The 17,229-nt window shown below is 43.1% G+C and overlaps 1 protein-coding gene across 2 annotated transcripts in view; it reads right to left on the reverse strand.

Annotated features, from left to right (window-relative positions):
- Positions 1-17,229, reverse strand: part of CLYBL (citramalyl-CoA lyase) — a 176,656-nt gene that overhangs the window by 70,586 nt on the left and 88,841 nt on the right. For both annotated transcript variants that reach the window (XM_054812018.1, XM_054812022.1), the window contains exon 2: positions 15,029-15,218. In XM_054812018.1, the coding sequence (XP_054667993.1) occupies positions 15,029-15,218 (190 nt within the window). The remainder of the gene's footprint in view (positions 1-15,028; positions 15,219-17,229) is intronic.

The following is a 17,229-nucleotide window of genomic DNA, read 5'->3' on the forward strand; positions in this document are numbered from 1 at the left end:
CAGGAGGCTGCTCGCCAAGACCATACAGCCTGGAAGGGTGGTCCTTGTGGGTCTGCTCTCCCTTAGCAGCACAGAGAAAGCTCAGGGCTTCAACCGCAAAAGAAAGGGGAGATCTCTGAGACCTCTTTGGCCCGCTGGCTGATCTTACAGCAAAGCATCGTTGCTCTTCCTGCAGGGAACGTCACCCCCAGGAGGGCATGAGCTGCTCAGCACTTTGCTGTGTAGCACCAAATACACCCCTGTGAAGAGACAGACATAGGAAGAGGGGATGCTGCTGACCGGGGATCAGGATCGCCCTCACAGGCTAAGAGCCAGTTGCTCTTTCTGCTAGTTTCTGTCAAGTCACATCAAGCACTGCTCAGAGGTTGCTCAGTGCGTGAATTCCCCCCAGCTACAAAATCAAGCATGTGTGTGCAGGGCTACTCGTAGCAGCCTCAAGCACGGAAACCCACAACCCAACATCACATTTCTGGGCAGTTCTTTTTCTTTTTGGCACTTCCAGCGTACCTCACCGATGATCAGCAAATTTGACAACAAAATGAAGCCAAATTCTGAGATCAGGTGCCCTGACTAGCAATGCTCAGGCACTGTTGCTGCTGTTTTCCACATGCTGGCCCCGAATGAGCCCCTACAAAGCATCTACTCTAGAAAAACACCTACTCAGATGCAAGAGCACTGGGTGGCCGAGCCAAGCGTCCCTCATCCCTCCCTCCCGATTCAGTGAGCTCTTCAGGTGCACAGTGAAGCAGCATTGCCGTAGCAGGCGCAGGGTCACCTGGAGGATGAAGGGTGCTGAGCTCAGTAACCACATCACCTCCCTGCATCTCCATCTCTCTCTTCCAGAGACTGGAAGCAGATGATGAGTGTCCAGCCAGGTGATACGGATGCAACTCCCTGGTCATGTAACTCTCTCTTCCCATATAATCTTTCTCATATCTCAGTTGAGAGTTGCTTCACCTGCTGCATCACCGTGTGAAAAAATGAAGAGCTAAACCTACTTACACAAGCTGAGGAGCTAGCCAAATGCTTTAAAAACAACCCAAGTCTTACTGGCCAAATCTGTATACTTTCCAACACAGAGAGCAGAACTGGAAACAAACTCTAAAATGCTATAGGATATAGTAGTTACCCTCATTACTTAAGGGGGGAAGGAAAGATAGGTCCTTTATCTAAGGACCATGCACTTCTGGGAGACATCAAATTCATATCCTTTCTGATGCAAGAAATCACAGGCATGTTCTACTCCCATTTCTCCAAAGGTGCCCAGCACTTCAGAGGGCTGTGGCAATGGCTAAAAGATACCTGTGTGCTTTAAAGCACCAGGCTTACGGACTGTTGCATGCTTCTACATGGGGGCGGGGGGGGGAAGCATTTGGGGGACAGATTTTTGAAAAAGAGCCACAACAGAGAGCAAGCAACTATTTCCAATTCCCACTAGGGTTCATTATCTTTGGTGCAACATGCACACAGCAGGGGATAAATCTTGGTCCTGTTGATGCCAAATGGTGCGAGTTTTCCCGCTGACATAACGGTGCCAAGGTTCTTCCTCATGGCAGTAACTTCAGAGGAGGACAGTTTGGCAACTTAGAAATTTCACACTATTTCCACAGCTTAGATGTTGTTATATCCTTTGCAGGGTAAAGTCTATGTTACACAACCATGATTTAATAAAGCCCTTAAGGCAGTCACAGCCACACCTCTGGTAATGGATTTAACCACAGCAACGATTGCTCTACACACACACTCTGGCAGAAAAGATGCTCGCTAAAAATGTAAGCCAGTAAGTAATCACGGTTAAAGTAGCAACCCACAAGGAGGAAAAATGCAGCATTCCAAAAGCAGCAAACCAAGAATCAACCCGTGAAGCCATGTATTAGGTTTGCAAAGCCACAGTTAAATCTCTGATAACAAAACCCCAGTCTGACAGTGAGTCAGGCCTAGTTCTGCTTTACTTGAACCAAGAGATTGGGAGGTTGGAAGGCAAAGTTAGAACAAATTGTTTCAGTTTAGCTCTGATTAGTAATTAATGAAATTCTCTGTTTGATAAGAAAGAAGAAATTTGTGAGACAAGATGGCAGCCAACAGATCCTGTTATAGTAAAATCTGTACTGGATCAACAGCACCGAATATGATGTTACAAAGTCTGCAAGAAATTGCTCGGCATGTTTTTGCGACCGATACGTTTATCAAGTGGATTCCTCTTAACCCTCCACAGAACAAAATACTACTTTCATTATTTTAGTGCTGCAGCTGTGAATAAGGGCTCAGATTCTAAACACAGAGCTTTTAAAATAATTTAAAGGAGATGTGTACTTTTCAATTTCAAGTAATAAAAGGTTTGCTCTGCAATTGTGATGGGGACGAAGATTTCTTAATTGAAATAGGACATGGCATATACCCTTACAGCTTGCCTTCAGCCTCTTTAGTCTATCAATGCCTAGAATAAGACATTGCAAGACAAGCAAGCTCAGCGACCCACTCATCTCCTGTACCACTGCTTACAGCAGCTGTCCCATAACTGTCCTTCCAGGTGTGTAAGGAGAACTTCATGAGGGTCTCTGTGGAACAGCTTTATAGGCCTGTCCAGTAACGGGACATGCGTTTCCTCTGCAGTGCTGCCAGTCCTCGGCTCCTATAGCATCTAGCTGGAATGCAAAGACCTCAGCCCTCGGGACAGGGAAAGGCCTTCGTGGCTATCCCACGCTCATGTTGGGTAACTGTGAAGTAGTCACAAGGCACCTATAAATCAATGCGTGGGCTAACATATGAATTACCAATTGTGGAGCCTTTTCCTACCCGGTGTATTTCTTTTGTATTTGAGGCAGAACATGGCCACTCCCAGATTTCATTTCTCATGCATATCTCACTCCATTTTTCCTTTCTGCAGTATTTGTGCCATTTATCTTGTCCTATATTCACTTTCCTTTTTTTCCTACTTTTGGGAAAAGCATCTAATATCCCTGTAGCATTAGTTTTTCTTTGTTAATGTCAAAAAATGTTAATCCGTGAAGACTTGCTTCCTAGATAATGTTAATTCAGCTGCCAGTTTTATAATAGGATTATGCTTTCCAGGATTTAAAAATCCCACTTGTTAGCTGCAAAACAGACTTCTACTAACAGCTATAAAATCTAATTTAATCCCTATTGGCATTAACTAAATAGCTGAGGTATAATTTCTGTCTAGCTACACTTAACACCCTGCTATTGCCATAAATATATAAAATTCCCTTTGAAGTTATAAAAGAAACTGTTCAGTAGGATAAACAGGGTCTCACGAGTCCAATCATATGCTATCTCCAAGGCATAACAAATGTTGTTTACATATTGTAAGGATTTTGTGGACAGTTTATTTAAATAGATTTACCCATGTTTACATGTATTAATTTGCCCTTTTTCTCAGGAAAATGCATACTAAATTATGATCTATAATTATTCTATCTAAAAATAATTGGTTAATGAGTGGAAGATTGGGTCTGTGTGGAATCAAAGTTTACAGTGTAACCAAATAACCTGACTAAGCTGGAAGAAAATACCAATTTGTTCAATGTATCCCCTTTTAATGCACAATTGTATTGTGAAACCTCAGAAGATGAAGTTATCTCAAGCCTGGCATAGGAGCAGCTATTTTGACGCAATCTAGTAAGAGACTGTAACAAGTAAGGAGGAAAGAACAAGCAAGCCATGGTTTATAATGATCCTAAAATGAACAAATGAACAGCCAGGATCTTTACAACCATTTGCTCCCAAATGAGGAACAACACAAGGATTTACGGTCTTCTGGAGCTGAGTGATCAGAAATGAAGAAAAATATTTACAATTCTTTTTCCCCAGCCTTAAAGAGGTAATAACTGGCAAGTACATTGTTCTGGAGAGGGTAGCCCTAACGCGCTGCTGTGAAAGAAGGATAACAAAAAGAGCTATTACAGTGATCCACAGTAGACAGCACTGTTATTCAGGAGTTGAAACAGCAATCTCAGAGCAACCAAGCTGCTTTAAAGTTAGAAATTGTAGTCAAACTCAGAAAACACTAACATTTTATTTATCCTTTCAGAAAAGATGCAAGGTGCTACTCAGACTCCACAGTCAGTTTATCACGTTCCTTACTGATAACCAAGACAGCAGCTCATAGTCTCCCTTGTGATACTTGTAGCCAAAAGGAAAGATGGGCAACCTCAGCAGAGCAGCTTACATTAACATCCAAATCTGTAGTACGCTGGATTTGCAGATGTGTGCATTTGTCTTTGGAGACAGATAGACAATATACTTCAGTCAATGCATTTAGATGTGCTAACAACTGCACATGCTCCATACATACATAACAAGCACTGTCAAAACAGCAACTTTCAAATGCAGCTAGGTGTTTTGACTTACCTGAAATGAGGAAAAAAAAAATTGGCATTTTTTTTGCTTCTTTGCAAAAGAATTCCTTGGTTGGAAGCTGTAACTCTGTGCATGGCCATGTGCAACCTGGGGACACATTAAGAACTTTTGTGCCCCTGGAGCCTGCTGCATGCTACATAGCCAGCAGAGCTACGCAGGTTTAGATGTGAGTAAACAAATGCATGTACTTCCTAATGCTCTGTCCCTGTTTATTATGACTTTTATGACAGGGACTAGAAAAATCACAAGAGTTTGCATATCATTTGTACTATTCTGTACTGTTCTGGTATATGAGTGCACAATGAATTCATGGCTCTGGATGGTCTTCAGTTGCAGTAAGCCAGAGATGTGGTTTTGTAGCTATTTTGTGTACCAGCCCATTCCATGAAAGTGTATTCTTTCGGTGTATAAAGCACTGTTTAGCATACAGCCTTTTCACAATTCAGAGAGGAAAGTCATTCACAGAATATGTAAAAACCGGGGCTTCAGACAATCGTAATCCATGTGTTTTTCTTCTGTTGAACAGAGATAAATTACTTCACTCTAAGTAAAAAGGACGTCATGGCATGATGGCTTAGTTCGTGCTGGAAATAAAAGGCTGGGTTTAGATAGTTCTATGCTTGTTTTTGGAATGGTGTGTCCTGCAACTAGCACAGCACACGTGCCTTCAATTCAATGTATAGCAGGGTACAGGAGGAAGAAGATCCAACTCCTGAAGGGCTTAATCCTGAATTACTCATTTAGACACAAATGTCCTTATTCATTGAGAAACTTTGTCTGAATAAGGACTGCAGAATCTGCAGTGTCATAAGTATTGTGGACTCCTGCTAACTGGACCTACAGTGGAAGGAAACGAAACTTCCACGTAAGTCTTGGTGGTTCGGTTCCCACCACTGAGTGCTAGGGTCCTTGCCTCTGGTCTCCAGAAGAATAAGAGATGAAACCAAAGGTACAGAGGTTAATTATTATGCTTTCAGCTGACACCTACCAAGGTTCCCAAGCCTAGTCATGACCACACATCCCCATCCTCATCTGCAACTTCCATGTGTACAGCTATGCTGTTCTACCATCTGACATCAAAAATACCTTTCTCTTACCCAGTATCCCACCACACTTCCTTGTTTTGCTACCTAATAATACTCCTAAGCCCCAGGTAACAGTTTGGTAAAATAAACCACAGATGTTGCCCATAATCTTCTGAATATCTCTGAGGTTCCCTCCACTTCTCACCATCCTGGGACAGGTCCAGCTTTGATGGCACCAATGCACTGGGAAAAGTACTGCGCATTTCTGCCTTCCCTTACCTACCTATCTTACCTAAATCAGATCAAAGGTCCACTAGACCTCTACCTTGACTGTAGAGATACCTTGTGGGAAAGTTTATCAAAGAGGGCAAGTGCTGTATTCTTTGTGTCCTACCACTTTCTGATCCACGTCTGTATTAATGGGGTCTGTGGGTTTCTTCACGTTTGGTCTGCCTCTGTGTTTTCAAAATGTGGCCCTTGCAATGTGGAATAATAAGCAGGGTGGGCTACTGGTTACGAGCACAATGGAGTCTTAGGTTCAAGACTAGGTTTCAAGATTAATTGCAGTAGCAACTTGGACACACAAACATATTTCTCTGCCGGCTCACAGACAACAAAAAGGCAAAGGAGACCTGGAGCAAATGGTGTTGAGTGCTGAGAACCCCTGTCACTGATTTGGGCAGTACCTTTATGTTTTGCTCATGCCCCAGTACCGTTGCAGGCCTGCCTACACAGCCCAATGCATGGCTCTGCATACAAACAACAGTTTGCCCAAATTTAATCCAATGGATTGTTTCTAAGCTACAGGCATATACTTAACTTTTTTGTATTGGCTTGATTTTCCGTAGCACGCTTGAAACTCAATGGCTCCCTTCAAACTAAGTGCTGGATGTTCACTGGCTGCGCAGCCAGATCCTTCCTGCTACAAAACCAGATGAAATATTGAAAACTGGTCCAGAAATGCGTAGCAATACATGACCTCTAGTCCTGCGATTAGCCTTCAGTACCCAGGTGTGCTGATGTGCCTGTGGACAGTGGACGGTGCAATGAAGAGTTGAAGTACTGTGAATTCCAAGTCCACACAAACATTAACTGTATGTTTTAAAATATTTTCCCAGGTCTATTAATGTACTTCTGCCTGAAATCCCTGTGAATACTGAGTCAAGACATTTTCCCTAAGTTTCTAGATGCCATTCTGCCAGTAGTAATAGATATATCAGAACATGCCCAAGTCAAACTTAATTGGATACATCTGAATCAGTGAAAAAGAAATAACTGGCAATTCAAAGGCTCTGCTCGAAGAGACACAGGCATTACTGAGCTCATTAAGAAGAAAATTGCTGAATATTGTGATCGTCCTTATGAATCCTCAATCTTTATGTAAGGAAGATGATTGGCTTGTAGAGTAAAACAATAGGAACAAAAACTTTTATTGTCACAGTTACCACTCAGGAGTGGCAGTTCTTACAGGACCATGGTGGGATTAATAAGGAAATGAAAACACTTTACAACTTTCATAAAAATGTATATTCATCAGAACTCTTCAAGGATCAAAAAAGGCCTTGCAGAGTTTCACTGTACAGTTCAGCTTCCCTACAATAAACCAGAGAGACTTTTGGATTCCCCAATTCCTACAGAAGAAATTTCCCATGCTACTGAGACTTTTAATAATGGCAAGCCACCGGGGAAAGCAGCATTCCCATTTTAATTTTGTGCATCTTTTGAAGAGAAGTCACCCTACTATGCGCCTGTGTACATTTAATCATTCTCTACACACTATCAGCAAGCCTTCTCCCTGTAGGAGGAATACAATTAGGTACAGTACTAATTTATTATAAATAAAGCAAAGACCTGGTAAAATAACCTAGTTATCAATGTTTCATGCAACTGTGCCTATGAAGTACTAGCTAACATTCTCACTATGAGCCTAGAGAAATACCTATGGCATTGATAAATCCTAACCAACTTGGCTTTATTAAAAAAAAATTATTATCATCACATAATACAGGAAAACTGTTGATTTTAATTGAAGTAGCTAGAGATTTATGGAAACCAACTGCAGCTTTTTTCCACTGATACTGTAAAAGCCTTCAATAAGATCAATAAGGAAATGCATTTCAATAAGGAAAGCCTAGGATTTTTTTGTATACCACGCTGACCCATTTTATGTATTTATCTCCACCCTCAAATTTAGTTGAAGTGTTATTTTATATGCAAGAGTCTCTTCTCATCAGTAATAAGGAATAAAAAGGTCAGAAAGCCTCAGATTAGGGGAAAAATGGTAGGCAAAGATGCTCTCTCGCCGGCGTGCTGTTTGTTCTGACCCCAGGATCAGATCACTGGAGAGATGGAGGAGGCATTCTCATGGGGAGAAATCTCCATAAAATCAGCATGTATGCGGATGATCTGCTCTTAACTGTAATGAACCCAGAGTCATCTCTTACGTATGCGTTATTCATAATGGAACAGTTTGAAAAGTGGTCAGGCTTTAATCCTATTTTTAAAAACAGACGATTCAAAAGAATTAATTGAATTTTTTTCTTCTGTGGCACAGCACAGCAATGATCTTTTAAGTGGCTGCTACAAGATATGAAGTAGGAACACATTTATGCTATGACCCTAAGAGGCCATGCTGTGGATAAGCAAAATAGGTCCTTCCCCATCCATCCTCTTAGCCAAACCAAACTTCCCCTCACTGCAGAGGGGCTGCCGTTTCCCCTCTTGAGGAAGGGATGAGAGGACAGAGCTGAAGCTTCCTCCTGCCCAGCTTATGTTGCACAAGTACTGGAAGAGAGAGCAACTTCTTTCTAAAAGAGACAAAGCGATACAATCACAATTCACGGCAAAAAGGGCTTAGGAACTTAAATCCTAATCGGTCCTACATCATTTTACAGTCTAGCCTTGAACTTCTATTGGATAAATGAGATCTATTTAGTTCTAGAGGAACAACAATAAAATTTCATCTTTTCAAGTGTTTTATGTCAGAGGACGGCACAGGTGTTTGCCAGCCATATGTATGCTCCAAGAGATTGCTTTTACACCCCTGATATAAAAAAATGTGACAGGGTGGGGGGGAAAGATGGGGTGATTTTTTGATTCCTAATTATAACACTGGCATTCCTCATGGAAAAAAAATGCTGAATCCTAGCCCCTTCAAAATGTGCCTAAGATAATTTTCAAAGGTCATCCTTGTCAGAAGGTACTGTGCGCTGGCTGGCCTAATGGCACGTTAAAGAGAGCTACAAAGTAAGGTTCTATTATATCACAATTATTCAAAACCATCCTTCTGATCTTGATGAAGATAAAGCCACTAATAACACTGGTTTGGAGGCATGACTGTAGGAGATCAGGTTTGAGACCATCTAAGGAACCTGAAGGTGCACAAGTCCATGGGACCTGATGAGATGCATCCGCGGGTCTTGAGGGAACTGGCAGATGAAGTGGCCAAGCCACTATCCACCATATGTGAGAAGTCCTGGCAGTCCCACTGACTGGAAAAGGGGAAACATAACCCCCATTTTTAAAAAGGGAAAAAAAGGAAGACCCAGGGAACTACGGGCCGGTCAGTCTCACCTCCGTGCCTGGCAAGATCACAGAGCAGATCCTCCTGGAAACTCTGCTCAGGAACATGGAAAATAAGGAGGTGATTGGTGATTGGTGACAGCCAACATGGCTTCACTAGGGGCAAATCATGCCTGACAAATCTGGTGGCCTTCTATGATGGGGTTACAGCATTGGTGGATAAGGGAAAAGCAACTGATATCATCTACCTTGACTTGTGCAAAGCATCTGACACTGTCCCACACAACATCCTTGTCTCTAAATTGGAGAGACATGGATTTGATGGACGGACTATTTGGTAGATAAGGCATTGGCTGGAGTCACACTCAAAGAGTTGTGGTCAATGGCTCAATGTCCAAGTGGAGACCAGTGACGAGTGGTGTTCCTCAGGGGTCGGTACTGGGACCGGCACTATTTAACATCTTTGTCAGTGACATGGACAGTGGGATCGAGTGCACCCTCAGCAAGTTTGCCGACGACATCAAGCTGTGTGGTGTGGTCGATACGCTGGAGGGAAGGGATGCCATCCAGAGGAACCTTGACAGGCTGGAGAGGTGGACCCATTAGAACCTCATGAAGTTCAACAAGGCCAAGTGCAAGGTCCTGCACGTGGGTCAGGGCAATCCCAAGCACAACTACAGGTTGGGCGGAGAATGGATTGAGAGCAGCTCTGAGGAGAAGGACTTGGGGGTGTTGGTGGACAAGAAGCTCAACATGGCCCAGCAATGTGCGCTTGCAGCCAGGAGAGCCAACCGTATCCTGGGCTGCATCAAAGGAAGTGTGACCAGCAGGTCGAGGGAGGTGATCCTGCCCCTCTACTCTGCTCTTATGAGACCCTATCTGGAGTCCTGCATCCAGCTCTGGGGTCCACAACAGAAGAAGGGCATGAAGCTGTTGGAGCGAGTCCAGATGAGGGCCACGAAGATGACAGGAAGGCTGTAGCACCTCTCCTATGAGGACAGGCTGAGAGAGTTGGGATTGTTCAGCCTGGAGAAGAGAAGGCTCTGGGGAGACCTTATAGCAGCCTTCCAGTACCTGAAGGGGCCTACAGGAAAGCTGGGGAGGGACTGTTTATCAGGGAGTGTAGTGACAGGACAAGGGGGAATGGGTTTAAGCTGAAGGAGGGTCGATTTAGATTAGATATAAGGAAGAAATTCTTCAGTATGAGGGTGGTGAGGCACTGGAACAGGTTGCCCAGAGAAGCTGTGGATGCCCCCTCCCTGGCAGTGTTCAAGGCCAGGTTGGATGGGGCTTTGGGCAACGTGGTCTAGTGGAGGGTGTCCCTGCCCATGGCAGGGGGGTTGGAACTAGATGATCTTTGAGGTCCCTTCCAACCCACACCATTCTATAATAAAATGTTCCAAAACTCTTGTCAAGGACCCAGAAAGAGGCATAAACACTAAACCAGCAGCTCCAACTGGTCTCTTGCTAGGCTGACCTGGCAGCTAACACCTCCTGGATGCTCTGAAGAATAGCAGCACTGAAGACAGGAGCCTGCTGAAAAAAATGCCATTCTAGAAAACTCTCTTGTAAGGGTGGTAACCTTACAAGACCCACGGGAACTGAACAATGAAATCTCAGCCCACTCTGCCCTTGGAAAATGAAAGCACTGGCATAGAAATCTTCCATTCTCCAACAGGAGGAGGAAACTTTTCCACATGATAATAGGTTCACCTGGCATGGAAGCATGGTGAGTAACACAGCTCTACAGAGAAAGCTACACCAGGGAGTGCTGGCTTGGCTGAGAGCCCTCGAGATATCTTCAGACAGCTCAGCTCCTACAGAGACCTCTCACTGGCATAACATGCAATTCAGCTTACTGGCTTATATGACTTAGTAAAGCATGTTGATGTAGCCATCTTTTTTATCTTTTTTACAATTAAAATGAAAGAATATTCAGGCCTTCTCCTGTGAAGAGCTAAAATAGATATAGACTATTTTTGTACCATTTCACAAAATGTCTCTACAGTGTGGTGCATTTGCAACATATCAACGCTGCAATCTGTATTATTTCTAATTTTATAGTTTTAGAATTTCTATTTGAACTGTTCACTTAATAATATCACCAAGTGAGCCATTCTGAGTAATTTCTTTAAAATGTATAGCAACACTGGAGAAACTTTACATGTACATCAGTAGGGAAGAGCTCCTATCTTCATCTGTGAATAGTAGCTCAGGGAAAGTAATTTCCCTTTAGCAGTATTCAATTCTTCCCTCAACCAAAAGCTAAATTTCTGTTGTAGAAATTCCCAGTGTCTTACAGAGTCAGACACCCGGAGAGGCAGCTGACAATCCACATTGTGTGGACACTATGCATTTGAACCTCTAAAAACAGCGCGTGGAGCCCCAAACAGGATTTGAGGTCATCGTGACTAGTAGGCTATGTTCAGCAAGACTAAAGCTAATTCTGTAAAAGAAGGCTGAAATTTTCAGCAACACTGGGATATCTTCCTATCATCTTCCTTATTCTGAATTTTTTAAGAGCTCCTACAGTTCTGTCCACTCCCAAAGGGGCTGCAGAAGCCCCATGTGTCCATGTGTTCACATCAGGATCAGCTCTCATCCTACTTGCAGGCTTAGTATTCAGCATACTGTAATTTTGCTTTTTAGCCATTTCTTCCCACTGGATCCCCTTAAAAGCTGAGAAATTTTTTCCTTGTGAACTTCTTGCTGCAAGGGTTTTTTCTGATTTAGTCAAAATATCAACTAGAAAAAAAGATTGACAAGAAGGAGAAATCAACAGATGATACCTGAAATCATGGTCAGTAGTGTAGTTCTTGAAGGTAAGAACTGCAGGCACCACAATGGTATGTGGATTAGGGTATGGGCTCCCCTCTTCTGGTGCTCTCTGTGAGCCATTACAAAACTTATTTGTGGGGGAAGAGTTCAGGGGAGGAAATCATAGAATCATAGCATGGTTTGGGTTGGAAGGGACCTCAAAGATCATCTAGTTCCAACCCCCCTGCCATCGGCAGGGACCCCCTCCACTAGACCAGAAATCTTCCAAGATTTCTTTGAGAGACAATATTGTATAGAAAATAGTTAAAGATTTTTGATTTACCACTGATGCTTCAAAAGCAGCTACTGCAACCAGATGCAGTTTTGCAAATATCAGCTTTTGTTAGAGGAAGCTTATCTTCCTCATTTCCCTCTAAATGAGCAATTAAATGGAGCTGCTGACACTCCAGATTCTTGATCTCTCCAAATCTAACTTAATCCTAATACAAACCACACAGCATCTTGTTAAAACAGACTTCTTAAGACGTGGCTCAAACTTGCTGCTTGGACTTGACGCAAATGAAGGCCTTCTGTAGGCAGGTAAGTTTGGCCCAAGGCACTGTGAACCTTCAGCCAGGTCCTGATTTTCCCAGACCCGAACACTTCTACAGCAGCTTCAAGAAAATCCATAACTAGCATTTTTATTGATATAAAACACGGCAAGAAATAGTCAAATTAGTCAGTACTATTTGTTTTAAGTATAATGATTAAAGAACAGACTCAGTGTTGCTATGTTTCCCAGTTTGGGTTTTTTTTTCTGTTTCAGATAACTCATTTGCCACAGGCCACTGAATACTGCACTTCAGTGCATGTTCTTGACATATCTTTCACACAAAGTCTCCAACCACCTCAGAAACATTAATAAATTAAGCTGCAAGAGCAATAATAATTTCAGCTTCACATTCACAGAACCTAAGTCTCAAAGTCTTCCTGAGTATCCGTGGCAGATCTAAAAATGAAATTCAATCATCCAATCACTTTGAATTATGCTTTGCTATTAGATCATGCAATCACACAGTCTAGTTCAGGTTGGAAGGGACCTCAGGAGACCACCTCATCCATCTGCCTCCTCAAAGAAGGGCTAATTACTGCTCAGGTTGATCACGGCTTCATCCAGCCAAGGCTTGAATACCCCCACGGAGGGAGGATGCACCACTACTCTGGGCAACCTTTTCCAGTGTTTGACCACCTGCATGGGGAAGAACTTTTGCCTTGTCTCCAGTCAGCATTTCCCCTCATGCAACTTATGGCCACTGCCCTTGCCCTGTTGTTGAGCTCCTCTGCAAAGAGCCTGGCTCTGCCACCCATCCAGCTTCCCTCAGGCAGCAAAGCCTTCACAGAAGCCCCCTCAGCTATCTCTTCTCTGGGATGAACAAACCCAGCTCCTCAGCTCCTCCTCCTGCGCCATCACCACCTTGGTGGCCTTTCCTGGGCTCCCTCCTGTTGGTCAGTCTGTCTCTTGTCCTGGGGCCCACAGCTGGGCACAGCCCCCTCAGAGAGACCCTCAAAATCCAAGTGGAGGGGAGAGACCCCTTCCCTGGACCTGCTGGCTGCACTTGGGCCAGTTGCTGCTGATGCACTTGTAGAAGCCACTTTTGTCCTGCTCATCATGTTCTGCTTTTGACCTTCCTCATTCTGTCCCTATGTGCCTGGACAACACTTCTGTGTTGCTCCTTGGTCACCTGTCCCCACTTCTACCTCGTGTCTGCTTCCTTTCTGCATTTAAGCTCAGTCAGGGGCTCATCTGTCATCTCAAGTTCCTATTACAGATTTTCCCCCTAATTTCTTTGAAATCTTATACCCAGTGGCATAACTCCCCTTCACTTCAACAGAGCTAGAATTTTACCATCCTTTAGGAATTGCTACTAGCAACTCTGTCACATTGATCATAAAATTTTGTTTTGCTGTCATCCTCTATTACAAATAGGTGCTTCTGCTATAAATGATTTGTTTTATAAAATTAAGCTGCACCTACAAATACTACAGTTTAACACACAATTGTGTCTTGTGTCATCTTACAGCAGCAGCCTCCCAAATACGACCTAAACAATACTAAGTCATGGTGCCACAAGATATAATCTTAGTCTTCCACATAGAATTTTAGCAATTGGAAAATGGTTTCCAACTGTCTTCAGCAGTACACATGAACGTTCAGCAATGCTATTTTCACTTTTCAGAACTAAAATAGATATATACGCAAACTCTGTAAACTTTTTTCTTTCCAACATACTTGTAAAAACCTGAAGGTTAAAGAGAGCACTACCCAAGAGAGTCCTTCTGGAAAGCATTAACTCCCAAGAAACAGAAAAGACTGAAATTTCACCCATGTTTTTGAGATGACATGTTTAAATTTTCAAGCCTATTTTCATAACTTCCTGGGCAACACACTCATACTCAAACCCTAAACAGTGTTTGCTCTAGTTTGAAGCACTGTAAAATGGACAGGAAAACTGACAAATATAAAAATGATGCAAAAATGATGGCAAACTTATGATCCTGTTTAGAAATACCTTTCACTTGGAAACATTTACAGCAGTTTCTCACATACGTTGTTTAAGATGTGAAACATTTTTAAATGGTTATTTTCAGATATTTAAAAAATTTGCTTGCAAGCAAAACTGAATGTATGTTAGATCATTCTCTCTTCTTTCACAATTCCATGTCAACAAAACTTGGCACTGGTACTTAACCGATCCCACGCTGCTGTCCATGCCTGCTTTCTTGCAGCTCCTTCAATCTAAACTGCCCTGCAAACCCTGGTACACTCAGGCTGTAACTTCTCCTTCCTTCAGAAACACCCCTAACAGCGCTTCTTCCAAAAAGCCCAGTAAGTAAATCTCTCTAAACACCCCAAGACTCGAACCCAAACCCACACTGTTTTGCTCACAACCTGAAGATGCTTTCGTTTCAACAACAAAACCCCCACCTGGTGATTCTGAACTAACTCTTCCTTTCCTGCTTCTCTTCTCACAGACCATTTTTCCTTCTTCCTTAAGAAATAAGCAGCGATAACAACAGTATCTCCCACTTTTCTGTAATGAGAGCTTACACCCAGCTCTGTATTACTACAAAACTCCCTCCCCACTTACTCACATGGGATCTCTTTCAGTTCTGGGTAAGCAGATTTTCCCAACGACTTCACAAAGCCTATCACCATTACATTACTTTGTATATCTTAAGATTTATCTTTGTCCCTCTGGTTGTCGCTTCCCCAAGGCAAAGGCAATGTTTTTCCACACGTTCTCTTTAGCGCTGATTGTATCACACAGATAATTTTTAATTACCTTTCTGTTCAGAGCCACGCCATCTTCACAGTCCAGCACCGCACAATCTACATTTAGTGATGGGATTTTTCGTATCTTCTTTTCATCATCCGCAGGTACATACAGCACAGCTCGCCTGGGAACGTACTTGTGAGATGATGCAAAGCGATAACTAAGCTTAGGAACACCAGCTAGCAGAGGAGAATCCACCCTGTAAAGGATATTGTTGAAATTAGATTCTTGGCTACAATGCTGTAAAGAATACTTGACTATATTTTAATAGAGAAACTTTCCCACCTAGACAGTGGCTGCTTTGGGGTTATTTTTATTTTTTTTTCTTTTCTTGGAAGAGCCAAGGTAGGGAGATATCAGTATTACAGTGAATTACAGTCTAGGGCTCCAAAACCACTACATTCAACAGAAGTTGCAAATTTAAACACTCAGAACTGAAGAACAGCCAGGGCTGAGGTTATCTGTGCTGTCTTAATTGCACTGCCCGTTCTGTGCGCTCGGGTAAGTATTAAATACAGAAGGGTGGTGGTTGGTTTTTCCCCTGTCATAGGACTCCTCCGTGGGCTGGAGGCTGTGCTGGGAACAGATCAGGATTGCTTCAGGGTGGTGGCTGCTATCAGCTATGTTTGCTCCAGGAGCTGGGTAGCACGCTGTGAATGAAGCAGGGGTGTTGGTTAAAACAAACATGGGTTTGCGACATTGATTCTACAACCTTAGCGTTATATCAACAAATGTATTTGCATGCAAATTTAAAGTAAGCAAAATGGATGGAGGGGGAAACGAGGAAAACAGGAATGAAAACCCCAGGTAATGGGAACCTCACTAATCCCAACATGTCCTCTCAGAAGCCTTCAGACCTTCAGATCCACAGCACAGACTTCCATCGACAGAGCTCATAAACCCACCAGCATCATCAGCAGGTTGTTGGCTGCAGTGCCTCTTAAAATTTATAAATGCTTTGTGCACCACGCCTCAGTGCAGGTGTGAGCTTCTGGTGCCACATGGCTTGAGTGGGTGGCATTGTATGGCTTGTAGGCATCAGGTTTGTGGCGGTTTCCACCCCGTGCTGGTATTCCCGGTGAGGGACCAGCTAACCCACCCGAGGCGTGAGACCTCCACTTAGAGGTAGTGAAGCTGTTGGGGGGAGGCTGCCCTCGAGCGCGGTAGGGAGCTTGCTTTGCTCCATAATTACAAGCACAGAGAACTAAATTGCAGAGGGTGCCACTGTGTTTCGTGGCCTTCAAAAAGAAAAAAACCCAAACCTTTGCCTGCTACTGTTCCTCCTCGTTTCACGCTGTACCCCCCAGGCCTATTCTGCTACATCGAAAATAAGGACAAAATAATACAATTTGCCTTCATACTCAGAGCACAAGTCACTTATACCACAAAATAATCCTACCATATAACACCATTATGCATTATCATGTATATTATTCAGCACTTTGAATAATGCAAAGCTTTTCTAGCACCATGCTGAACATGTCATTATCACATCATGTCAGGAATCCATGCATTTTCCTATGCCCCTCTTAATAATGCTGCTCTTGGATGACACATGGCTATATGCACATGTGGGTTTTCTTCAAAGTGAACATGACTAACCCCCTCAAACCCTTGGAAATGAGTTCAGTCAATCTAAATCGGAGCCAATGTGATGTGTCGCTGACAGACCACTACGATATTTGCCTTTTTAAGCTAACCTTGATGAAGAACCCTCTCTTCCCCTAAAGTGAGCACCCTAAAAGCTGAATACAAGTCTTAGGTTAAAAATATGAAAAAAGCTTTTACCATATTTTATCTCAGTAAACTAAGTTGAAAAGGACAACTATTCCACCATCTCCTCTGCTGGGTCTCTGTCATGTCCTGAGTGGACCCACTTTATGAGCCCACAAAAACCCACCGCCAATCTCTTCTTTGTAATACTCCCGGTAATGCTTAATTCAGCCTAACCAACGGGGCAGCTTTGCTGTTATACATAAACAATGCATTACTTTATTACAAGTGACAGTGCTACCCTTGTTAATAAATCTTCTTCATCTCTAACTGCAACAGCTTCACAACTTAGGTGGCAGGGGTCCTGACAATACCTGGAGACATGCAAGTGCGATCCACTGAATCTCTCCTAAGTACCCTCTTTGCAACTCTCCCACAAACCACTGCACGTCCCCTGCCTCATGTTGAAGTGGGGATGGTAACACAACTTGTGGCAA

Source organism: Grus americana, chromosome 1 (genome assembly GCF_028858705.1).
Source record: "Grus americana isolate bGruAme1 chromosome 1, bGruAme1.mat, whole genome shotgun sequence".
Taxonomy (NCBI): domain Eukaryota; kingdom Metazoa; phylum Chordata; class Aves; order Gruiformes; family Gruidae; genus Grus; species Grus americana.